This window comes from Triplophysa rosa, linkage group LG18 (assembly GCF_024868665.1).
Source record: "Triplophysa rosa linkage group LG18, Trosa_1v2, whole genome shotgun sequence".
NCBI classification, from domain to species: Eukaryota; Metazoa; Chordata; class Actinopteri; order Cypriniformes; family Nemacheilidae; genus Triplophysa; species Triplophysa rosa.
In genome coordinates, this window is record NC_079907.1 from 18,556,126 (window position 1) to 18,582,893 (window position 26,768).

A 26,768-nucleotide genomic window follows, 5' to 3' on the forward strand; every position below is an offset into this window, starting at 1 on the left:
CCCATACCAACTAAATTATTAAAAGAGTTATTACCCGTTGCAATTGAGCCCATTTATAACATTATCAACTCGTCAATTAATCTAGGCCATGTCCCGGGACCCTTTAAGCTGGCCGTCATTAAACCTCCTATCAAGAAACCAAATTTAAACCCCAATGAACTGGGAAACTATAGACCGATTTCAAATTTCCCTTTCCTGTCTAAAATACTAGAAAAAGTACTGTCCAGTCAGTTGTGCTCTTTCTTACAAAATAATGACATACACGAAAAATTCCAGTCAGGCTTTAGACCGCATCATAGTACTGAAACTGCGCTCGTTAAAATTACAAACGACCTGCTTATAGCATCAGATAAAGGTAACATCTCACTCCTAGTCCTGCTTAGTGCTGTGTTCGATACTGTAGACCATAAAATACTTCTAAATCGCTTACACAATTATACCAGTATTCAGGGACAGGCACTACAATGGTTCAGATCTTACTTATCAGACAGACATCAATTTGTCCATTTAAATGGGGAATCATCAAATCTAACGCAAGTAAATTATGGATTACCTGATTGATCGGTTTTAGGACCCTTGCTATTCTCCATATACATGCTACCCCTTGGAAACATTATTAGAAAACATGGAATTAGCTTCCACTGTTATGCAGATGATACTCAGCTATACAGTATATCTCATCAAGACCAGATGATTCCTTCCAGCTATCCAAATTAGAAGAGTGCATCGAAGATATAAAAAATTGAATGACTTGTAATTTCCTTCTTTTAAATTCTAATAAAACAGATATATTACTTATCGGACCAAAGACACGTGAGCAGAATATTTCGGATTATAACCTTCATAAATTGAAGGCTGCACCGTTACTCCAACAAATACAGTTAAAAACCTAGGTGTTATATTAGACAGCAACCTGTCATTTAAAAATCACATCTCAAATGTCACAAAAACAGCCTTCTTCCACCTTAGAAATGTTGTCAAATTGCGAAATATTTTATGTGTTGCTGATGCAGAGAAGCTTATTCATGCATTTGTGACCTCAGGACTTGACTACTGTAATGCACTGCTTAGTGGTTGTCCTGCATCATCAATAAACAAACTACAGTTAGTTCAGAATGCAGCTGCCAGAGTTCTAACCAAGTCCAGAAAATACGATCACATAACCCCAATGTTATCAACCCTTCACTGGTTACCCATTAAGTATCGTATTGACTTTAAAGTTCTTTTAATTACTTATAAAGCCTTAAACGGTTTAGCCCCTACCTACATAACAGAGCTTCTACCACACTACAACCCATCACGCTCTCTAAGATCTCAAAACTCCAGATTTTTGATAACACCTAGAATAACTAAATCCACCAAAGGGGGTAGAGCTTTCTCATAAGTAGCACCTAAACTCTGGAATAGCCTTCCCGATACTATTCGAGGGTCAGACACACTCTCCCTATTTAAATCTAGATTAAAGACACATCTTTTCAGCCAAGCATTCTCTTAATACATAGTTAATGAACAGCAGCTACGCTAATTATTCTCCATCCCGAGGTAGGGAGAGATTCCGCCAGGCCCAAATGAACGTCATATGCCAATCCCCAACTAGAGATTAAGCCAGCTACATCGAAACATCCCGTGCCATCCTCCTGCGAGAGCCTGCGGACTGAATGACAATCCCAGCTCCATCCAAGGCAATTCCATCACCACCCAAGAGAAAAGCGACCATCTGACCGGCCCAGCTCAGACAATTCCACCCCCAACCAAGAGCAAAGATGGACTACTTGTCACATTAATGCTAAATTTACAATACTTGGTATTTAATGCTAAACTTGCATCACACGACAGCAGTTTGAAGTTATGGCTGCACTCAGTGACTTTGATTGGAGGTAGCTGGGTGGGTGTTGTAGGGAGTGGGGAGGCTTGTTGGTTGTGGTTTGGGATGTTTCATTTGTTGGGACTGTGTGGGTCTGGTCTGGTTTGGTCTTGTTTTGTGGTCGATGTCGGACAACAGAGGAATAAAGTTAATTATGCCATTGCTATTTTTCCCTGGTTGTTCCTCTGTTGTCTGTTGTTGATCGTGGAATGGGACCGGGTTGGACCTGCACGGTTTCGGTGGGTGGGGCTTCCTGGGTCACGGCTCGTGGGCTCTCCCTGTTCTTCGTGGACGTTTGCTCGGTGGCCTTGGTTGGGGTCACTAAGTGCAGCTATGACACCTCAGAGGAGATCTGGCCCTCCCGGCTGAGCCTGGTTTCTCCCGAGTTTTTTTTTTCTCCATTTATTCAACATTGGAGTTTGGGTTCCTCGCCACAGCAGTGTAGTGTTGGCTTGCTCAACGGGAGACTGCATTTATTTATTTATTAGATATTATTTATTATAATGATCTTGCTTGGTCTATAAACATCATGCACTGTGCTGTGTTTTACCTTTCTGTGTTTTTCTTATTTGCTCCTGTAAAGCTGCTTTGGAACAATGCAGATTGTGAAAAGCGCTATATAAATAAAATTGAATTGAATTGAAATTCTTCGTTGAACACAGGGGCGTAGCAAGATTTTCAAAAGTGCGGGGGATGGATGTGGTTTGTTTGTTAACAATAAAAATGATGAATACAATGACAGAAGAGTACAAAAGGTATAACATACAAGATATGAAAAAGCTTCCCATTTAAATGAGTGACACTAGAAAAGTATAAAAACACACTCGGTGGTAAGCTTGATAGTGACATGGGTCTGACAGGACTGTGACTGAGACGGCTTAATTTTGCTTACTTGTGCCTTGAAAGGGGGAGATAAAAAAAAACGCCCACACAAAGCTTTTTCTCTGGTGGTATAAATAATGTAACAATTTACTGTTTTTAAACATTAAAATAGTATACACTTTTCTTTCATAGTTCTTCAACAGGTATGCAAACAATGACATCATTTCTCACTTTTTTAGCCTCAACAGGTACAATCAAACACAACAGGTAAGTATCCACAAAAGTATTCAGCTAATCAACAAACAATGCTCAAAATATCAAAATCAATTGCACTGGCAATAAACCCATAAATACACTGCTTAACAATGACAATTTGTCCCTCCTCCTCGTCAATTCCCTGCCTTCGTCATCACAGTTACTTTATACATTGCATGCCACATACATAACCAAATTTAGCTAGCTGCTGAACAATATCCCAATTAGCAATTAGCATTAGTCTAAAAAACGAAATATAATACAGAAAACACTCGACATGTCAACAAAATATAAACAGAACATCTTCCCAAACACATATCAAGCTTATTTAAAAACCTCGAAAGCATAAACACATTCAAAGTACCTGGAAAAGCGAGACGTAAATAACCATAAGTTCCCACCTCTTCAGCACGAGTTGACCGATAAATCTAACACACCAAGAGAGGCGGGACTTAAGGCAGAACAGCCAATCATCAGCTGGTACACTCAAAGCCGGTGTCATGTTTGAGAGGGAGGGGAGAGGAAACAGCCGCAGCAAGCGCAGACACAGAGCGGCCAGAGAAACGGTGGAGCGACTGCTGTAAGGCGTTTGTGCAAAACTGCGGAAAAACTGCAGAAAAAATGCGGGTGTTGAACCCTCTCACCGGGAAAAGTGTGGTTGCCCACGGGTGTGACGCCCCTGGTTGAACAGTACCTGTTTGATTATGAAGATAAGTGTTTTGTTTTCTTTTTGTGTTAGTGAAGGTGCTAGTATAAGTAAATAAATACGTGTTATGTCAGTTTTTTTTCTCACTGTTGTTAAATTCCAGTGCGACGGCAAACGGAAGTTCTTCTTCTTGTTGTTTGTTGCAAGACGGATGTTATGATACACTGCTTTGCAAAAAGGCGGAAGTTAAGTGACGTCATTGTGAGCGGTACTTTAATGGCACACGTGATCTTAAGGCGGCTGCAGCGCCGATCAAATTCTGACAAATTGTCTAACCAGAATGCATTGCTGTTGTCGCAGATTCTTGCGGCGCCGCATGAAGTCGAACAAGCCTATTGATATCGTATGGTTTTAGAAGATTCAAAATGTAACGTGACCTGTTTTTAATGTGTTTATACAATTGTTGGTCAGTGTTTGCAATAAACACCCGTGGTTTACATGTACAGTATTTGCTTGTTCCGTGTTTTATATGGTTGGGAAGTGGATAGGTTTAGGATTAGAGTGGGAGTGGGATTAGGTGACTTTTTATAACACACATTAGAACGGAGAAAAAATGTGGATAAATTGTTGCAAATACTGTAGTATACTTAAATATTTACTATGGTAAGACTCAAAAACACTAGTGTCTGTGTTTTTTTTTACTAGTTTACTGTAGTAAATACTAAAGTACACTAGATCATTTTTCACGTAGGAACTAATTCAAATATGGGACAAATTTCATTGATACAGCAGTCTTTATAAAGGGAAATTTTAGGCGTACTTTAAATGCAGAACTAAAACGGCCAGTAGGTGGCGTCAACTTTCCACTGAGTCCACATGCTAATTTGAATCATTCTCTCGTCCGAGTCATTCAAAACACACATTCATTTAGGAGATAAACACCACAAAAAGGCAGATGTAAGTGTTCAAATGAATATTAATGCGCATATGCAACATTACCTACGGTACTACGATACTACCGTTTCAAAAATAGTGAGGCATCGCGGGTATTTAGAAGCTTTAGCATCGCGATGCTACTGTAGCACCGGTACACCGTGCAACCCTAGTACCTGGAGCTACATATTTCACGTTGTGCAGAAATGTAGGCAGAGATACGTATTTACAATGAGCCTGGGCTAAAGAATATTCTACAAAATGGTAATCTTTCATAAATACATTTTTAAATACAGACAGTATGTTAAAAGAACATTTTAGTTAATTTACAAAAGTCTCAGTCTCAAAACAGCACAGTTAAAGTCTTAAAGTCCCACTGCATTAGATAATTTTATCACTTAAAAATCATCTTTAAGCATTGAAATAGCACGTGTAAAAGTTTTTTTTCCTGTGATAATAACTTCTACATGCCTTAAAGTGATAGTTCACCCAAAAATAATAGCAGTGAAGTATATCTTACACTGCCAGTAACTTACTATAGATTTAATTACTTTCCTATTAGTACTGTTTTTCAAATTGAGTTAAACTTTACTTTAAAGGGGTCATATGGCACGAATACGTGTTGTTCTGTGTCTTTGGTGTGTTATAAGTTGTCCACAGACACATAAAATTGCAAAAATTAAAGTGTCGGAACAAAAGATGCATTTTATCTAAAAGCGAATGCTCACCCAGACCTGCCTGAAAAGCCTCGTGTAACCACACCCCCACAAATCTACATTAGTTCATGGTATGAGTTGACTAAGACCACCCAAATGTATATGCAAGGAAGGTGGACGTTCCGGTCAGTACAATATGGTAAGAGGCATTACATTTTTGTCACACGCTTGCAGTATTCGACCAATCACTACTCACTGGTTAACTGGCCAATCATAACACACCTCGCTTTTCAGAGCCATGAGCTTTGTAAAAAATCCTCGCGTTTCAGAGATGGCGGGGCAAAGATGAGATACAAACATGCACGGTATGTGTAAAATACAGCGTTTTTGAACCTTAAATCGTGTACACACATTGCATTACATCTAAAACAAACGATAATATTTGTTTTAGCCGTGTCATATGACCCCTTTAACCTAAATTTTAAACACTGAGTTTTGAGATTCAAAATGAGCCTGGTCTCATTACTGGCATTAGCACAGCAACACATTTATAAAAAATGACATTCTTCCATAAGCATTATCTGGTTTTCTAGTAAAAATATTTAAAACTTCTTAAGTTACGTTACATTTACATAGCAAGAAATAACAAGAAATTTAGTCTTGTTTTATGAAAGAAAATATAAGAACTAGTTAAACTAAGTTTATGTTTAAAACAAATTGTAAATTAAATCTACAGTAAGTTACTGGCAAACCTGCTGCAAAACTAGCAAAGTTTTACAGTGTAGGTGTATATGGCTTTCTTCTTTCAGACGAATACAGTCAGAGTTATAATACAATTTATCTCATCCAAGCATCTTTTCTGTTATTTTGACCTTTGAATGTCCTGAAAAACCAGAAACCAGAAAAACTGATTTTGAAATGGTCTTGTAATTTGAAAGACTTTGATTTTTGATTTTCAGTTGTGTTTGATTAAGGTTGGAGCTAAACTAGGGCTGGGCGATATGGCAAAAAAGTAAACTAGATAGTTTTTTTCTATATTGATCGATAACGATATTTATTTCGATATATATTTAATTAAAAAACTGTATTAAAAGAATCTATTTTAAATACAGTTTATTAACAAAAGTTAACCTTTATCCAGTTAAAATTCAATTAAATTAATGCACTGTTGCAACACAGAGGATATTAGGCCATAAACAACATGTACCAGTTCATTCAGTCTCATTTTGACTCAATGACTCGTTAAGTAAAGGGAGTGTTCATTCAGTACATTCAACCAATGAAAGGGCTCCGTTACTGCGTACATTCGAACGCTATTGGCTCAGCACCTGAGCACATACATAACGCTGCAATAATGTCTTGCTCGAGTAGTGGGATTCATTCAATGCATTCAGTGAACCTTAGTCTTTCAAAAAGACATCTCACATAAACTGTAGTACATTTCTTTAATCATGCAAGCATCTTACATACAAGGTTCAATACTTTAATGTGCACACAAACTCACTTCATTACATCTCTGATCTGTACAGGGCATCGCTGGTTTGTTTCATAAGCACCAGCTCATGTTAGCAGATATGTTAACGATGGATATAAAAACCTTTGTGCTTGAGTTTCGAAGTAACTCGCTTGCAATTGCGCCTCAAGTTTGTTTTGTTTAACCGGCGATTGCGAAAAAAAATAAGACACTTGATAAACCGCGTGATGACAACTCGAGGTTAGTTTCACTTTCGTTTCCGCTTCCAGTAATGTTTTCCTCCTCATGTCGAGTTTTCTTTGCCAAGTGCAGTATGAAATGGACTTTGTACTTTGACGCGCATGATAAAAGCTGCACGCTGACGCGTTGTTGCGTTTATTTCTGCTTTCTGTTAGACTGTAAAATTAATCCATATCGAGTCAAAATGCCAATAAATTATCATCGTTTTTGAAATACATTTTATCGCGATTCGATATGATATCGTTTATCGGCACAGCCCTAAGCTAAACTCAGCAGGACAGTAGCCCTTCAGGACTGGAGTTCCCCATTCCTGTTATAGATTATGTAATGTTTTATAAACCAACAGAACCTGTTTAAAAATGTATTGGTATCTATGAAGAACCTTAATGGCTATCTACATGGCTGCTTTTGGGCGCAGTCTATAGAATCACTATTGTTGTCAACCAGCAACACCTGAATCAAATTAGCTTTAATCAGATGATACCCTGAAGGGACCAGTTTAGACTAGTTGGCAGTCCTTGTCTAGTATAATTTAAATCTTTAAATAATTTAATTTAAAGTAACTGGTTTCAAGTTGGGCAGAAGCTTTAAATCAGTGTCCTACATCAGAGGTTTTCATTACAGTTTTACATGCCTAAAATGGTAAAGGAGTTTATGTTTAGCTTCAAGTTGACCTAATTAAAAAAATTCCCAACATAGTGGTCATATGTCTGTTTACAACATAGTCATGCATGTTTCTTTGTGCTCCAAGATTAACGTTTTATTCATAGCCTGCATTGGCAATTTTCTATTGCCGTTGTTGCACAGTGTACCAACCTGTTTGTGTAAGTAAAGCTGATTGACACGTGATTGCTAGTGTTGTCACTGAATTGCACAACTTTTTGCAATTGCTGCTTTAATATTTTGCTTTGACATGCTTGAATGTTGTCATCCTTTTTCCCTCAGATTGGTGCTATCACTTGCCATATTGTAGTAAGTAGATCCTTCCTGACTGTTATTTAATATTATAACATGCATTATTTTTATGTATTACAATTAAAAAAAATTATGACCTAAGTCCACCCTTTTTATTAAGGGAGAATTTTAAATGTATAATGCTGTTGGTAAAAGACGTTTGCAGGTATTTGGATCAGCTTGGTTTTTTTCAGGTGACGTTGTTTGGCCCACGATTGCAGAGAGAGACTGCAATGGCACTCGGCAGTCTCCAATAGACATTGTAACTGCTAATGTCCTGCCTGATGCTAATCTAATGTCCTTTAAATTTACTGGTTATGATGACGACACAACATTTTATGAAATTGAAAATATTGGCTATACAAGTAAGTAACTGAGTTTTGCATGTCTGATGTTTGCATTTGCACAAAATGTCCTGCTGTCTTTGTTATTGTGTTAGTTGAATTTTCCTGCCGTCATTTTCTGTATGTTTCTTCGGATTGGTATCTTGTTTTTGTTACTTTAGTTCAGATTGCACTTGATCAAGAAAAAATGCAAATGGAAGGAGGTGGTCTGCCGGGATTGTTTATCAGTACTCAGTTTCATCTTCACTGGGGTATGGGCAGTGCCATGCCTGGATCTGAACATGCAGTAGATGGCAAAAGATATCCCATGGAGGTATGAAAAACATACAGAAGGTTTACAAAATTTTCTTTGTGTAAAAGTAGTGTTACACTTTTCTATATAATACAACTTAAACCACACTGCCACTATGATATTAAATTTACGTTACAATTGTGTAGACATCTTCGTGTTTTTACAGTTTCTAATCACTGCTGCTTATGTGCTTGCTTATTTGTTTGTCCTCTATTCAGTTGCACATAGTAAACAAGGCAGTAGATGATCCAAATGTATTGGCTGCCCTTGGTTTCTTTATTGAGGTGTGTTGCCTTTACTGCTTAACAAAGTCTCTAATTCAATTACACTGTTTTAAGTGTAACTATTCACAGGCCACTAATGACACTGGGAAGCCAAAGAGCTGGAAGACCTTGACATCTTATCTTGCAAAAATTGCCAATGCAGGTAGTAAGACCAACCCAGACAACATGGCAATAAAAATAAAAATAATTAATTTACTGTTCACCTACTTCTCAGGCGATAAAGTGTGCATCACCCAATATATATCCATGGACGATTTGCTCCCCGAAGTTGACCGAACTAAATATTACCGCTATCTTGGTTCTTTGACCACACCCAACTGCAATGAAGGTGTGGTGTGGACAATCTTTAAAGACCCTATTAAAGTCAGCCAAGATTTGGTAAGTGTAAATGAAGTTTTGATAATGTGGTTTCGAAGTGTAAAGGGGTAAATTAATGCATTAATAAAAATATTTATTAGATTGACCTGTTCAGTACAACTGTCTACATCAACAAGGTGTCCAGCTCACCCCTAATGACCAACACTTTCAGGGGGATCCAGCCCATCAATGGCAGAATTGTCGCATCACAAGTAACTAGTACTATTTTATCTTCCGAAACAAACCCTTGTTTTTGAGGCTCCTCTTTTTCGCAGACCACTGTATCGATCTCAACATTTGATGTTGAAACTGATGCATACTTTTGATGTACAAATGGTATGGTGTGGTGCGTTGCGTTGCATTTTCTAATAAAAAAATCCTATAAGCTGAATTTTAACTGACTGTATAGAGAATTGGCTTTGCACAAATCCATCTCAAGTATGTTCTATGTAGATTGAAATTTTACCTGTATCGTGCTAGTCTATTGGAGTTGTTTTTAAGTGTGTAATGCTGCTGAAAAAATTGCTATTAAAAATGTTTCAGCCCAATATCTGTCAGCTCAAATGGATCTGTAGACCGTTTCATCTAAACAACATAAACAAACGTTACTGCACATGCACACTTTTGTGACCCCCAACTTAACTTCAGGTACACATTCACAAACAATACAGTGCCTGTAGATTATTTCTGATAACAATCAAAAGAAACTGAGAAGATTTTGCTAAACTTGTCTCTCCAATATTTTGAATTTAGACTGCAATACCAGTCTAAGTCTACCATATGGTTTTAAATGCGACCAAATACAGGACTCATTCAACAAATTGTTTATTTATTTATTGCAAAAAATCTAGTTGTTTGGAATTTGCTTAGTGCGCTCATACACAATAATAACAAACATTTGGATCCATACATAAATACATACACATACATGCATCCAACTGTAGATATTTGTCCCATCAATTATAAAGAGTGAGATGTAGACGCAAAAATACCCAAGGAGTTAAGAGAATGAACAATCCTACAATAAGTACTGTTCAGAAAGCGTGTAGACTTGGTTTTAATTGCTCTAAGGCGCCTGCCTGAAGGAAGAGGCGTAAAGAGGTGTCTGGCTGGATGTAAAGAATGTTTCAAAATTGTTAAACCTTTTTTCTGCAAACATGAGACATAAATCTCATCAATAGTGCGAAGATAACAGCCAATAATTTTTGAAGCAGCCCAAATAATATGATGAACCTGCTTTCTCTGCTGAACTGTGGAGCTACCATACCACACTAATAAAATGAACATACAACAAAATTCAACAAATCATTTATTTATTACACCACAAAACGATACAAATTAATATTAACACAAATAAAATATAAATAGTTATATTATTAGACATTTGCCAAACACAAACTGGGGGTCAGGTGGTCTGTTGAAATGGTCTATAGAGGTCATAAATGACTCCTAATGATTATTCTGGTTAAGTGCACTTTTAATGTAGTTAGAGTTGAGTGGGTGGTTTATGTAATTGAAACACTGTTAAACTTACCGTAAGTCGTGGCCTAATGGTTAGAGAGTCGGACTAGTGACCAGAAGGTTGCAGGTTCGATTCCCAGAGCCGGCGGGTAACGAATGAGGTGCCCTTGAGCAAGGCACCTTACCCCTACTTGCTCCCCAGGCGCTGCAGTGGAGCCACTGTACGTGTGTTCACCACTTGCTGTGCGTGTGTTCACTACTCTCTGGATGATGCAGAGGTCACATTTCGGGTATGTGTCACCATATCTGACTAATAGGTCACTTTCACTTCACTTTATATATTTCTGTAAACATCAGGATGTTGCTTCGAACCTCAATGATCTAATGCATATGGCTATATCATAGTTTAACGTGCATGTAGAATTTTTTTGTATTTTATCTGTGGCTATTTATTTTGTTTTTGAACGATGCATGTTTAAAATATTGATTATTCAAGCTTTATTCAATCTATGGGTAATTTGCGCACAAAGAGGTTCTATTTGTCAAGAGCTATTAATTTAGCGTTCCAAATAAAAAAAAGGTACAGTATTGCCAGTGGTCACATAAAACCCTAGAAGTATGCTGCTCTTTTGAACACAAAGAAATATATTTGGAATAATGTTTGCAAGTGGCATTTCTTGGATTTCAATGACTACTGTACTAGAAAAAATTACAATGGTATAGTCAAAGGTGCCCCAGAACTGTTTGCTTTCCTAAATTATTCAAAATATATAATTTTGTGTTTAACAGGACAAAAAAGGTACAATCATTTTTCCTGCTATGGTAGTCAATGATGTACCAGAAACATAAACAAAGATCTATTTTTGCGTTCAACAGAACAAAGAAATCTGTACAGGTTTGGAACAATTTGAGGGTGAATAAATGACAGAATTTTAGTTTTTGAGTGGAGTACCCCTTTAAAAGTGCTTTTAGAGAGACTTCACACATGGGTCTTTAACCAGATATTGACATCTGACCTATCAGTATGATAAAAATTCCATGGAAATTTAAGCTTTCATCAGTATGATAAAAATTCCATGGAAATTTAAGCTTTCATCAAAGTTTTTATTGACCACAAAAAAGACACTTGCATTAAAGCTGGGGTTCTTAGACTGTAGGACAACTGTTAAATGCAAATATGTTAACTAACCAAATTACAGTACAGTCCAAAGTTTGGATAGCAAAGCGCATAGGTGAAACCCTGAAGTCTTTTCATTTAGATTCATCATTTGGTAGGTAGGTTTCAAGACTTGACAGGTTGCATGACAAATATCTGTAAGTTCAGTTGTAGACAAACATTGTTTGTTCTGACCACATTGTGTTTTGTAAAACACTGTATGAATGATAAAGGGCTCGACATAGTCCATGCGAATTGCGCTTTCATTCTGCGTTTGGGGGTAAAACGAATTTAGTGTTTTGAACAATCCAACACCCCTTTGTTTCTGGAGGCAGGGTTTACATGACGTATCCAAATAGCCTCTGCGCACGTGGCCACACAAACAACACACCCACCTACTACGTAATGGCCATGGACCAATGGTGGCTCGAGGGTGTTTACCGGCCAACACAAACTTTCCCGGAGAGCTGTGTTTGGTTTGCTAATGCGAACTAGTGAAACGAATTGTAGTTTGGACCAGATTTTGTTCGAAATCAGGTCACAGATGGTCGTTTTTCGATTTCGAATGTAGTATGCTGAGCCCTTCAGAGTGCATTAAAAAACATTTAGAGGCATTTTAAAACCAAACACCTCATGATTCTGCATTTTGTTGTGCCTATGCAGTAATCAATTTCATTGTTTGATTTTAAGGACTTTTTTATTTCATACAATAAACAATTTTGATACTCATGGTCACTGTCAGCACTTATTAAAACCTACGGTTGGGCTCCACTGGTATTATTAGCTGGTCTGTAATTGCATTTTAATAAAAAGAGACAAAGGATGTTTCTGATGTTATGTGTGTCACCATTCATTGTCTAAACCTACATACCGGACTAAATTACCCATCATCCATTGCACCTCATCAGCCATATTGATTACACCCGCACCTGTTCCTCATAAACCCGGATTCTTTATAAACTTACCTCACACCACTTGTCATGTGGCCTATCTCACGAAGCGAGGTGAACAAACACTGAGTTGCTGAGTTGCAGACCAAACCAGACAAACCCAACTTGGTTTAGATCAGGGGCTTGTTTCAATCAGGAGGTTCAACCAACTCTAGGTTAAACCTTGAACTCAGAGTTGGTTTACTTAGAAATTAGAAACTTTGAGTTTTTGGTTTCAGAACAGCTGGGGCATGTTCAAGCTCAAGCCGGTGTGCAACGTTTTGCTACGGTTTCCGGGTTGAATGACACGTTTCCTGGAAACGGTTTGCAACGGTGTGCAACAGGGTTTGAGTTTGGTGGGTGTGTCAAGAATGTCAGCCCAATCAGCAGCAACATGTGTATAACCCACGCGGTATTAAAGAGACAGCTCGCACAATGGGTCCACCTAAAGTCGTTATGTGTCCGCTGCAGCTCGGTATACGCAACAATTGAAGATATTAGAAGAGATGTATTTTGCAGTATTCAACACGTATTTATACCGATTTCATCAGGCTCCGAAAATTCTTCAAAAAGAACACAAAGAATGGCCTTCTCAGCTAGTTCAACTCTTGCGTCATCACAACAGGGTGTTCAACCGCACCACCGTTTCCGTTTAAAAAACGTTTTGCAAAGTTTTGTCGGGGCTGAACGCAGCCCTGATTTGAGTTAGTTCAATTTACTCTGGGTAGGCTTACCCTCGGTTAAGCACGTGCACCACGACTATAAAAAGTCATCATCAATGGAGCTCCGATATTACGATTCACCATGGCAATGGCACCAAAAAAAGCAACATGGCGGCAGAAAGCATTTGAGAGTGAGGTACACTTTCCGCTCTGCATACAGTGGATTTACTGATGTCCTGAAAATGACTTTTTGAAGTTTAAATTTATAAATGTACCAATAAACAAATAAATTAATCATTAAATGAATGAAAAAACAGAAATAAAACAGAAGTTATAAAAAATAAATCTCATGTTCTCACTCGCGATGAGTGCTCTAGTTATGCGAATGAGACGTCATGGTGTATAGAATACCTGTAGGGTGTCAGACTCTCGTGCAAAATTAGACTGATCGCCGGTCCGAACCCTGCTCTGAGCAGATTTCAGTTGGAATGGCTGCACGTCAAAATGAAATGTTTATTACCTTTATCGCATCATTTCTGCATGTATGTCTGTATTTATTCATTTCTTTATTCATGCACTTTATTTATACACCTTATTAAGTCATTTCTCATCGTCCATAGAAAATTATGCTCTGATGTAATACACATACGGTGGCTGATGTTATTGATGTAAGGACGGATGAGATATATTTTGATGCATCTAATTCACTGTAAAGAAATCGGTACAGTTTTAATAAAAATGCACAGGGAAATGGCGAAATTCCACTCGGGTCCTATTTGTTCTCCTGAAATCAAAGTACATTCCAATGAATTAATGCATCCTCTTCATACCGAATCCTCTATAAAAGCACATATGACATAAGTCACTGAGATGGTCTCTGTGTGATCAAAATGTGTGCCATGAATGAGTTAAGGCCAATTTATGGTTCTGCGTAGGACCTACGCCGTAGCCTACACAGAGCCGCGTACCCTACGCCGTAGCCTGAAGTGCACCTCTCCAAAAATGTAACAACGCGTCAACTCAACGCGGACCCTACGCGGACCGCAAGCACTGTGATTGGTCGGTTTGGCAGCATCGTACTTCCTTCTAAGCATTTCTGGCGTCTTCTCTAGCATCTTCTTCCGGCAAGTTCAGAGTCCACAAAAGAACAAAACAGCGAGCATCGACATCGACCAAGTTACTGAGCATCTGATTGAAGAGGTTCGGAAATACATGCATCTGTATGACTCCTCTTCAGCGGACACTGTGCACGATATTTTGCACTTTATTGGCTTTATAGTTTTATTTATTGTTTTACCTTTTATTGTTACTAGTTTTTTGAAAGTTTTATATTACATCTATACATAGTTTGCACTTTTACATATTCTGTTCTTTGACTCTTTTGCAAATAAAGAACACAATTGTGACACTTCCAGATCTTGGTTGCATTTCGTTTCATTTTTAACTAAACAATTAATAGGCTGAGTTGTCAATGACAAAATATGATATTCTACCAGGATATCATTTCAATGCACAGTTTTGACATCTATGTATATACAGTGCTCTGCGTAAATGAGTACACCCCTTTGAAAAGTATTCTTTTTTCAACAATATCTAAATGAACACATAAAAATCCAAAATGTGGACAAGACTAAGTTTAATATAACATCTGTTTAACTTCTAACATGAAAGTAAGGTTAATAATATAACGGATTACACATTTTTCTGTTTTACTCAAATTAGGGTGATGCAAAACTTGAGATGCGATCAGCATCAGATCAGACTTAAGATGCGATCAGCTTCCATTGTCGTTTGCATACACTAGCATACACACAAAACATCGGCGAAGAAGAGCAAACCCGTGAAAACACAAAGAGCCAACTAACGTTTCGGCGGTGTAATTGCAGTACGACGCATTCTCTCAACGCAGAACCATAAATGTTCACGACGGCGTCGTCTACGTACGTACGTACTCACGCACGTGTATAACTTGAGCTTTACACCACTTGCGCTTTAAAAGGAGGAGGAGATCGAAAGAAACCTGCTCCCGACCAGGTTAGGTTCACAGACCCAGCCAACATTTTTTGTGGGGCCAATGTAGGCCCCATATGGGCTTAAGGCATGGGCCCCAAGTGGGTTTGTCCATGGGTTCCATGTTGGCCCTATGTGAATTAGCCCATATGAATCCTACGTAGAATCTGAGTGGGGCCCATGTGGGACCCAAGTGGGCAACATGCGTAAGGCCCATATTAGTCCCACCTTATAAAGCCCATGTGGATTAAACCAAGGCCCTGTATGTTTAATGGAGGTGTATACTTGTACAGTGTATACTTGAGTGGTTCTAGATTGTTTTTTGAGGTTTCCTACCTGGACAGTACAATTTTTGTTATTGTTAAATTGTAATTGACCTATCCCATTCTTATGCTCTACCAAATACAATGCAATTTTTACTGATTAAATGATAACTGCAGCATTTGGATGTTGCTTTGTTAGATGTTAGTCTTCAAAATGAATAATCTACTACTTTATATTTGCCTGTACATCATAAACATAATAGGTGCATTCTGAAAATGAAAAACACATGGATGTTCAATATCAAATTTATTATAATTTTCTGATCCTTAACACAGAATATTTAACTCAACCTTAAAAACTGTCTTAAATGTTACATTAATTAAAAATAGTTTGATAGATTTCAGATTAGAAAGGGTACTTCAAACTCAACTGAACAAGAAATATTTTGAACGCTTAAACTGCTGACAGTCCAGACTGCGTTAAGGGCTCTTTTTCCACCCCTGTCTCTTGCTCCAGTGGTTTCAGTCCACACCTGTAACAGAAGAACACAAATACAGTTATTTGATAAGTCCAGCATCATAGTTTACAGCACAAATGAGTACTCTACATGCTATCAATTTAATGTCAAACAATTCAAAAATGCATCACCTCACAATAACAGATTTATTAGTTGACAAGTACAGTATACTATATAATCTTATGAACAATCTGTTATGTGTAGTCTGCATAATGAAGGCAAAGATGCTGCATCTATGTGCAGATCAATCATTTAACCCCCCTGGGGTCCGAGTGGGTTTTAAATCCTGGAGAAATTTTGTCATGTCCGGAGATTTGTGCTTTTTAGTAATGCACCCATATTTTAATACATTGTTATAAGTGGTGGGATATTATCACGTCGTGCTGTCAATCACTCTCTGGTAACGTTACGCTGAGAACCCTCAAAGGCTTTTCATTTATAATTAGCACTGCACGAACCAGAAATATAACGCAAACAAAGCAAATACAACAAATCCGTGTTATATGATGTACATTGTCAGTAAAAAACAAGGTTCTTGAAGAACACATTAACTTATTTAAAATGTAATGGGAACTAGCATTCTAGCACTACAGACAACGATAGCGCGGGCTGCATAAATCTGGTCTCAGAACAGATTACAATTTATGTCCTAACGTTACATCGTTTCTGACATCAGCCTTTTGAGCTTTAGACGTCTGAGGAATTAAAAAGAAGGGCATTAAATGGTTAAATATCGTAAATTAGTGTCACTCGTCATAGGATGTGGTAAAGTCAATTCAATTTTACCTCAGGTGGAAAAATGGCAGGTACACGCAGGCTTACAAAATGCAAAGGAAAATAACGGTCAAAACAGGGTTCCAGGTGCTTGATAACACGGATAACAAAACCACGCTTAAGAAAATATGAATTTTACATTCTTATTTTTGATTTTTCCAGTCCCGACTCGATAAACTTGCTGCTCTGTGAAGTTGCCAGCGCGCCACTGCTCTGCCAAAGATATCCTTCCGCCGATAAAGAAACTCCTCTGTAGTTTGATTTATTTATTTTATTTAAGTCATAGCTGTCATTTAAACATTTTCAACAAAAGAATATTTAATTATGTGATATAAGAAAAATCTACCAAAACTCAGGAGAACTACTTTGTCAAGCGGAACAAAGTGTTCTCGGTCAGGGGTGTGCTCGACTGCATCACCTGCGCAAAGCAATCAGGTTATGACATCAAGATACCGCGACATCGTTTCTAGGCAAGTGCTTCCTGATCTCGCGGTAGTGTGACGTAGGCCGGTCGGTCTGCGCAGCTAAGTACGAAGTCGAAAGTATCTATCACATTGAGCAAGAACGTCGCTTGTGAGACTCATGTAAATTGACCTGGATATCTGCATTTATCTATCGTGGTTGATTTTCATACAGTTAGGACAGTGAATACTGATACAGGCCTATTGAATGAATTAACAAAAATATTCCAGAAACTCCGACCATTTGCATTAAATACATAACAAAATCAGCCTAAATATCTGACATATTTGTATGTTAAAAGGATTATCAACCAAATATAAGAACTTTAAAAAGTTCAAATGCATAATGTATTTTAAGCATAAAATCATATGCCCACTTGGAGCCCATATTGGTATCCCACATGGGGCCCATATGTTTTGCCCATCTTAAACCTATGCCCATGTGGAGCCCATATCGCCCAGATAAAACCCATATGGGCCCACATACCAATGATCAAATGTACGCATTTAAAGGAGTTTCAAGGCATAGTATGTATTTTAAGCATAAAATCTGTGTGCCCACATGCAGCCCATAAAGGTCCCATAAGGGCAAACCTTATGGGCCCCACATTTGTAATCCCACATGGGGCCCATATATTTTGCCCTTTTTTAGCCCATGCCCATGTGGAGCCCATGTCGCCCAGATATAACCCACATGGGGCCCACATACCAATGTTGGCTGGGGAGTAAGTTACTATCGTTACTGACTCTGAATATAAGTTACCTCTCCTTTAGAAACAGCTTGAGTTACCCCGCTTTCTCGGGTTTGACATACCTCACATTCTGAAACTGAAAAGCCAGATTTCCCCTCATTTCAGGGTTAATATACTCAGTTTTCACTAAACCTCCTTTCTGAAACGGCCTTTTCACAACGCTTAGTTTAAACATTCTCTGTCAACTCCGGTTTTATCAGAGTTCGTGGTGCATGTGCAGCTGAAAGTGTGACACGTGCGGCAAACAGCCAATCACACGGAACATGGAAAGCATCATCAGTTTGATTGACTTCTCGCGATTATCAGCGAAATTCACTTTTCTGTTGAAGATGAAGAGATCATCATTATGAAAAAATAGCATGAATTGAAACACATTTACAAGGCAGGAATAAACACGGCTGCGGTGAAAGTTTGAGAAGGCAGCTACTGACTATTTCAATGCAGAATCAATTTAAATTATTTATATACGTTTACAATAAGATCAAAATCATATGTATGCTTCATTACTTTAAAATGCTTTATATATTGAAGTTTGTTTTATACGAATATAGTTATATTAATTGAAATGCTATGTTTAATATTAATTAACTAGTATTAATTATCAACTCATGTAATAATTATATGAATGTGTTTTGAATTATAATCAATAAATGTAAATATACAATACAAATAAACACTTAGCAGCCAAAGATTGTCCCTAACATCTTATCACTTTAAACTTTTTTTTAATTTTGAGCGAGAGATACATGGGGAGTGGCTTCACTGCGTCAGAAATACGTCACTTTTTTCTGTGCTGATTGGTCCAGTTTTGGTTTGCGATCTCTAACCCAGAATAAAACCTGCTCCGGAGCAGGTTAGCCGTGTTGCCTAAATTACCATGGCGATGAAACCAGCTCAAATCCAATCCACCTCGGAGTATGCTCAAACAAAATGCGAATTTACCTGGGTAAAAACAGAAACCGGCTTCGTGATACAGGCGACAGATGTATACTGTACATACAGTGAGGGAAATAATTATTTGATCCCCTGCTGATTTTATAAGTTTGCCTGCTTACAAAGAAATGAAGGGTCTATAATTTTTATGGTGGGTTTATTTTAACTGATAGAGACAGAATATAAAAAAATCAGGGGAATTTTTTTTATAAAGGCTATAAATTGATTTGCATTTCAGTCAGTGAAATAAGTATTTGATCCCCAAGCAAAACATAACTTTGTACTTTGTGGAGAAACCCTTGTTGGCAAGCACAGAGGTCAGACATTTCTGATGGTTGGTCACCAGGTTTGCACATGTGTCAGGATACATTTTAGTCCACTCCTCTGTAAATCTTTAAGGTTTCTTGGCTGTCGCTCAGCAAATTGGAGTTTTAGCCTCCTTCACAGATTTTCTATAGGACAGGGGACTCAAAAAAATGAATCATGGCAGAGTTTGTAATCAAGTATTTGTATCCTTTTGATTTTATTTAAATAATCATTTTTTTTAATGTATGTAGTCAGATTGCTTAGAATCAATATAAATCTGTTAATTTTGAAAACTATTAGATTTATTCAAATAAATAGTATGTTTATGGTTTAAATATTACTAGCTGCACAACAAGCCAGATCCAATTAGTTAAACTGCATGAGTTTTTTTTGCATAAAATTTAAGCAGAAATAAAGCCAATCCATACTCCAGATGGTAGGTGGCGGTACTGCACATTTCAAGTCTATGATAGTTCAGCGGCAAAAAAGTAACAGTCTTTTTGCCATCTTGCATTGGAGTGGCTTGGATCGTGACCTGATTGGAAGGTAAGTTATATTTTATTAAATGTTTCTGTTTTTAGCATATGAAAATGTGTTATTAGTGATGTCTATAATGTATTACACTCATTTCAATACATTGTCTATGAAAATTTTGTCTAGGCCACTAGGTAGCTATAGTTTAGTGGTGCTCATAAACTAAACGGTTTTCTCATTGACCAGTATTAATGGGTGGGTCAAGAAGTAACGTGACCCACTAAAATATATTCTGAAGTATGATAGTAACAGTTTTGGGACCACAATATGGAAAAAAACGTTGTACTATAAAAGAGCATGGTTTGTTCATTTCAAAACTTGGGAATTTTGTAGAAAAATATTGACTAATCTGCTTAAGCCTGGCTCAGACTACAGGAGTTTTAAAATCCTGACAGATTTCAAATTCTGGTTGCAGCACACACATAAGGAGAATCTTAACAGATTCTCTTATTTAAAATCTTAAACCTGGCTCAGACTACAGGAGTTTTAAAATCTGGAAAGATTAAAAATTCTGGTTGCAGCACACACATAAGGAGAATCTTGACAGATTCTCTTATTTAAAAGCTTAAACAAGCTCACACTCATCAGTGTACAACTAAATTACACATATTTTACATATCCATAGGATATGCAGTTTTGTAAAAGGAGCTAATAGTAGGCTAACCGTTTTAATGAGTTTACTATTTTTAGATGTTGACATCACATCTACATTTGAATCTCTTTTTCAAGCACTACAAAAATAGGTTTGCCCTTTGTAAACTTGCATTTATGAATGTGAAATGTCCAGATAAGAAAACGTTGGGGCGTAAAGTTGTGTTTATAAATAAGCCTAAAGGTAGCAAGTGCAAAAATAAAAATTTAGAAAGTTTGATTGGAAGTTTTTTTATTTCATAATTGCACATCAAAAGACATCCTAAAACACCCAAACTACAGGATAATATTAAGATTATCATACCAGAGGACGCCTCTTACGTCATCTCACCGGGAAACAGAAGTAAACAAAGGGACATCGCAAAGTTAATTTCACGTGATCTCACCTGGCAACGGTTGTGTAACGTCTTTGTCCTCTCTGAATGATTCTCTGTCTGTCTGTCCAAAGCCGCGGGAACGTATTTGAGCAGGGGGTGCTATAATGCTTTTTGCTAGGGCTGAAGTTATGACTGTGCTTTGGGCGAGCCGCTTAAGTTTAATGTTAATAAATAACGGAAGAAAAAAAATAGTTGCTGCCGAGAATAAAGATGAATGCCAATGTGATTATAAGATACAGCATAAAAACAAACACATAAACGCATGTTATCTGTATGCCTATAGCCAAATAACAATCTGTTGAACGAAACTACAAGCTGCGCGTTAGCAGTTAACTTACCCGGTACATTTAAAACCGACGCGACTTCTCCCCAGCTCTTTTCCTTATCTGTGCGGTTGTGGTATGTTTTGGAGGATACATTATATAGACAATCATGCTGTTGCCACAAGTTGTTCTTCCATCTCCGCTGTCCAACGTACCCTTGCAGGAGCTTTCGCGGTCGACATTTTTAAAGGTCTGTCAGTCACCTTGCAGATGTGCCTCTCATTGGCTGTTGCGAAAGTACCAACGTCATCACCCCGATTTAAAATCCTAAATATCAAACATGTTTGATATGATCGGGGCGGCCCCGATTTCTCTCGGAGCAGATCGGGAGGTGTAAGATTCGATCTGTGAACGCCTCACATTACGTGATAATCTGGGCCGAACCTCGGACCCGATCGAGGTTCTGGACCCGATTTTTTCAAAGATTCTCGGGAGGGGAAATCGGGGTAAATTCTGGCCGAGAATCCTGTAATCTGAGCCAGGCTTAGTTAATATAAAATAGCTTTACAATCTCCTCAACTTTTAAGGTTAAAGTGGTATCTGCATGGACTGTCAGTGGAGAGAAATGATTATGGATTTGGAGTGACATGAGGTGTGAGTAAATTATGACAATTAACAACACCCTTTAAAATGTAGCCTTGCTTAAGTTGTAAATTGCTGACTAATTTCATGTTTTTTTCCAGAAATTGTTAAGCTTGATTGATCCTGAAGTGCCTATGTGTCTACCTCACAAATACCTGAGACACTCGTCAAAGAATATGTGGTAAGTGTATGTCAACCTACTCCTTATGTTATAAATGTCTTAAGGATAAATTTACATTATTCTTAAATTCTCATTGGCATCACAGTCTAGCTTATGCCCGTTTTTGTATAGTGTGCAGTACGGCTGGAACGATTCCTCTTGTAATTCGAATACAAAAAAATCTTCGAGTCAAATAAATAAAATGGGAAGAACTGTGAAAAACACTGAAAATTTGTATATTTAAATTTGCAGCAATTTAATAGTTTTGTTTTCTAGCATATCACTCGAGCATCATAATTTCAGTGCTTGCATTTTTAATTAGTCCAGAAACCAAAAATGGCACTGGGAAGAATCGCAATACATTTAGGTTGGTTTGCTGGCTTGCAGGTTTACAAAAGTAGCCTTGGCAACTTGAAGGGCATTCATGGTGAGTCGAGTACATTTTATGAAACCTGTGCAAACCTGTTCTAAAAATGTTCCATCATTTTACAAATATACATTTAAATGAATCTACATATATAAAATGTCAGAGTTTGCAAAACAACATGCTTTAAAAATGTGACATATTAAACTCATTCTTCTTTGTTTTCCTCCAGGACTATGAAAGTGAAGAGGCTAAATCTGGGATTGTACTGTACAGACAACAACAATAAGAATCTATGTCATTTGGGCAGAAGGTGTTGATCCTGGAGACGAACCTACAGATGTTGGTATGGTACTTGAATGTGTGTAAGTTCTGCGAAACCTGCTGAGTGTTACCCTTGGATGTGGGATGCTTTTTGGACTAATTTATGCCCTTAATCTTAACAATCAGAAAGACCTCAAGTACACGTTTGAAGAATTTAGAAAATCCTGATGGAACGGATAAAACCAAGCTGTGAAAAATTGCGATGCATTATATTTTATATACACTGATATTTCCTTCTTCAAAGTATTTTTTTTCTTGTTATTCCCTTTTTGCTAACCTTTAAGTTTTGTTATAAAATAGTTAAATGTCTTAAAATATTAATAAATTGATCAAATGTGAAATTATGTGGTCTGAATGTTCTTTTGATTGGGAAGGAGTAAATAAATATAAATGTATAAATTCATTTTAAAATACTCATTTTAAAATAATAAAATTACTTAAATGTGATGCATTTTAATTAAATAGCATTTATGTAAGTATACCTTATCCTGTTTCTTATGAATTTAAATCAAATCAAATTTATTGATACAATTACATAAATCTCTTTATTACCCATTTCATTTATATATGACATACAAATAAATATCACAAAGTTTATTACCCTGTTTAGGTAAAAAATATGTAATCCAAATGGATGGAAAATCTATATGCAATCAAAATACATAAATCTTAATTATTAGGCCTAAATATTTTTTTGAGTGCATTTAATGTGCTTCTACTTAAACCACTCTTTGTTTGTCTTGGCAATATGTTTTGGGTCTTTGTCATGTTAAAGGCACATACACGACCCATCTTCAGAGATCTAGTTAAGAGGAGGAGGTTCTCGTCCAAGATTTTACAGTACATGGGCCCGTTCCTCAGCCCCTCAATGAGATGAAGTCACCCTGTACCCGTAACACAGATAAAAAGACCTAAAGCAGAATGTTTCCAACACTGTCAATTTTGGTCTCACAGCAGTGCCAGCACTTTCGCCAAAGCCTTTTCTGAATCATCTTGATGTTCATTGTCAAACTTCAGATGAGCCAGGTGGGCCTTCTTGGGCAGGAGGACCTTGCGGGTGCTTCAGGATTTCAATCTATCGTGGCATAGCACGTTACCAATGGTTTGCTTGCTAACTGTGGTCCCAACTGTCTTGAAATCATTAACAAGCTTCTTCCGTGTGGTTCTGGGCTGATCTTTAACCTTTCTCATGATCATCTTTACTCCATTGGGGAAATCTTGCAGGGAGCTCCAGACCAAGGGCAATTGATAGTTATTTAGTATTTCTTCTATTTCCAAATAATCACACCAACAGTTGTCTCCTTCTCACCAAGCTTCTGTCTGTAGCCTATTCAAGGTTTGTGCAGGTCTACAATCTTGTCCCTGACATAATTTGAAACCTATTTGGTCTTGACCATGGTGGTGGAGAGGTTGAACTGGAAGATACAGATTCTGTTGGCAGGCATCTTTTATATACATAACAAGCTGATTTAGGAGTACTTTCTTAAAGTGACAGGACTAATCTGCGGTCCATATAGGCACATAACCAATCTGGGGAGGCAGAATTCTTGCTAGTTGGTAGGGGGTCAAATACTTATTTCACTGACTGAAATGCAAATCAATTTATAACCTTTATATAACATTTTTTTAATTCTTTTTTATATTCTGTCTCTATCAGTTAAAATTAACCTACCATAAAAATGATAGACCCTTCATTTCTTTGTAAGCAGGCAAACTTACAAAATCAGCAGGGGATCAATTTTTTTTTTGTGGATGTATACAGTATACTCAAATACCTACCTGTCCCTTTGCTGTGGATTTACCTGCTGTCTGTGCCAATAAACTGTGTTATCGTTCTTACCCTCTGTCTCTCTATGGTGTGTTGTAACAATGTTAAAAGATGCCATAACACGGTGACTTAATAATTATCAATAAAAAGTAACATTAATCTGAAGATGCATTGTTTTTCTTAAATTCCTACAATATACTAAGATCAAGCTGTAAATATTCAAATCTCTTAAAGGAATAGTAAACCTGTAAATGGGCAAATTATCCATTTTTGATGAACTATTCCTTTGAATCTCTAAACAAAATAACCTTGTAGTTTAACATTAAGTAGCATGAATAATATGTCGAAACTGTCTTTGTGTCAAAGCAGATGTCCTGGAGTGCTCTGCAGATAGAGTATAATGCACTGAACCCAGCTCAGCTTCACCAAATTCCGAGAGAGTATAACTCACGGCGCTCGTGCCCTGCAGCATGGACTCCCTCTAGTGATGAGACCACCACTGCTCTCTGAACCAGTAATACAGTTACTCTATATAAAGATTTTCACATAAGATTTTTTTGAGGCCTGTTCACATTTCTCAGATGTATGCAGTATTCATATGTGATTAATATTTATTTTCACATATCAAGATCACAGCATTTACTCTATATTTATTAAGTATTGAGGTCACAGTATTCACACGCCAAAGCGAGGTGTTGCAATGTACAGTGTTTCCAGATGAAGACACCAATGGGACACATTTTGTATGTCATTCCTACTTTAACACATCAGGTTTATACAGTAGTATGATTCAAGACTATGGTTGTGTTGGAAAAAGGAGTTATGCAAAATTTCTAGTGCTGGTATTCTGCATACCAAATCTGGTGGTCCAAAGCTGGTGTTTTCAGCCACTTAAAAATGCTTTGGTGGACAAATGGCCTCAGTTTTTATGTAATTAATGATTATATCTTATACCTTTCATGATTCCAGTGAAATAGGAATGGAATGAATTTCAGCAATGCATGAGCTTTTTTAAGTGAATGTAATAAAAACAATGCTTTTTTATGTCATCTCCCTCCTGACCAGTAAGGCTCTCAATTGGGCTGGGAATGTTTGGGAAGCCACAAACCACAACTGTCCGTAAACTACAACGCTTTCTGGGGTTTCTACAGACGCTTCATTTCAAACTTCAGCTCAATCGCCTCTCCATTCACCTCAGAATATCTTGTGTACTGGGAGGTGTTACGCCCCGTCTAGGGGTAAGGGTGCAACATGAAAGAGTCGGAGAAAGGAATGAATTACAATAATAAAAATTTATTGTTTTAACTTGGGACCTAAGGATTCAAGAGTTGACATAGCCAAAATAAAATAAAAAACTTCCTTTATTTTAAACCTTCTTGCTAAACCCTAATAGCAACAGAAGAAAACAAAAATACAATGCATAACCTAACTCCCTTAACAGAAACAAAGATCAAACTTAATAAAACAAAAGAGTGGCGTCAGACTCACTACTTTCCCAAGTTAAGCGGTATTTACAAATATATACAAGTTAGAATATTTACAAGGAATAATCCACAGATCATAAACGAAAACCAAGCTCAACGTCATTAACAGGCAAAAAGGTCTAGTATCACGGTATACGTTCAATAAGCCAGAACAACACACACAGCGAGTGAGCACAAAATGCACTGTTGAGAGAAGTGAAGACTGGATTCTTATAGGCAACAGGTGTCGTCATGAACCAATAAGGGCAAAGGAATGATCAATCGTCAGGAGCCAATCAGGTTTCTTCCTGGACAGAGACACAAACAAACTTCTCCCACAGGCAAATAAACATAGAAGGTCGTAACAGAGGGGTACGGACCAGAAGAACAATCATGGGTAGCTCGAGAGGACGTTCTGATCCCACTCTCCTAACGGATTTTCACAACTCGCACCCGAACTGTCCAGCCCCTCTCCCCCGCAGCCGACCTTGTTGACCTGTGAGGTCAGCTGGAGTGGACAGTGGAGGGGGGCGAGCTCTCCACATCCCCCGTATCAGTCTTCCTGTGGATTGTTCACCCCATTGAACCTCCAGTTCAGTTCAGTCCTTGGGTGGCATCGTTCATCTGCCCTGAGTGGTGACGGGTTACTGACTACATCTGCAGGGTTATAACATAATATAGGGTGCATAATCTAATTTATTTGATAACATCATTAATGTGATTAAATGTTAAATAGTGAGATACAAAGTATTGGAGTAGATTTGTTTGTGATGATTTTAAGGTGTTTCATCTTTGCTTGTTTGGAGAACAAAGTGTATGTTGACTGACTTAAACATACAAAAAGACATAAACATACAATAAAGTGCATGTGAACAC

The 26,768-nt window shown here is 37.6% G+C and overlaps 1 protein-coding gene across 1 annotated transcript in view; it reads left to right on the top strand.

The window, feature by feature from the left end:
- Window positions 1–13,624, top strand: part of ca15b (carbonic anhydrase XVb) — a 28,280-nt gene extending 14,656 nt beyond the window's left edge. Inside the window, exons 3-9 of the mRNA XM_057359283.1 lie at window positions 7,836–7,862; window positions 8,039–8,209; window positions 8,350–8,501; window positions 8,699–8,764; window positions 8,834–8,906; window positions 8,979–9,142; window positions 9,223–13,624. Coding sequence (XP_057215266.1) covers window positions 7,836–7,862; window positions 8,039–8,209; window positions 8,350–8,501; window positions 8,699–8,764; window positions 8,834–8,906; window positions 8,979–9,142; window positions 9,223–9,378 — 809 coding nt within the window. The 3' untranslated portion in view covers window positions 9,379–13,624. The remainder of the gene's footprint in view (window positions 1–7,835; window positions 7,863–8,038; window positions 8,210–8,349; window positions 8,502–8,698; window positions 8,765–8,833; window positions 8,907–8,978; window positions 9,143–9,222) is intronic.
- The last annotated feature ends 13,144 nt before the right edge of the window (window positions 13,625–26,768 follow it).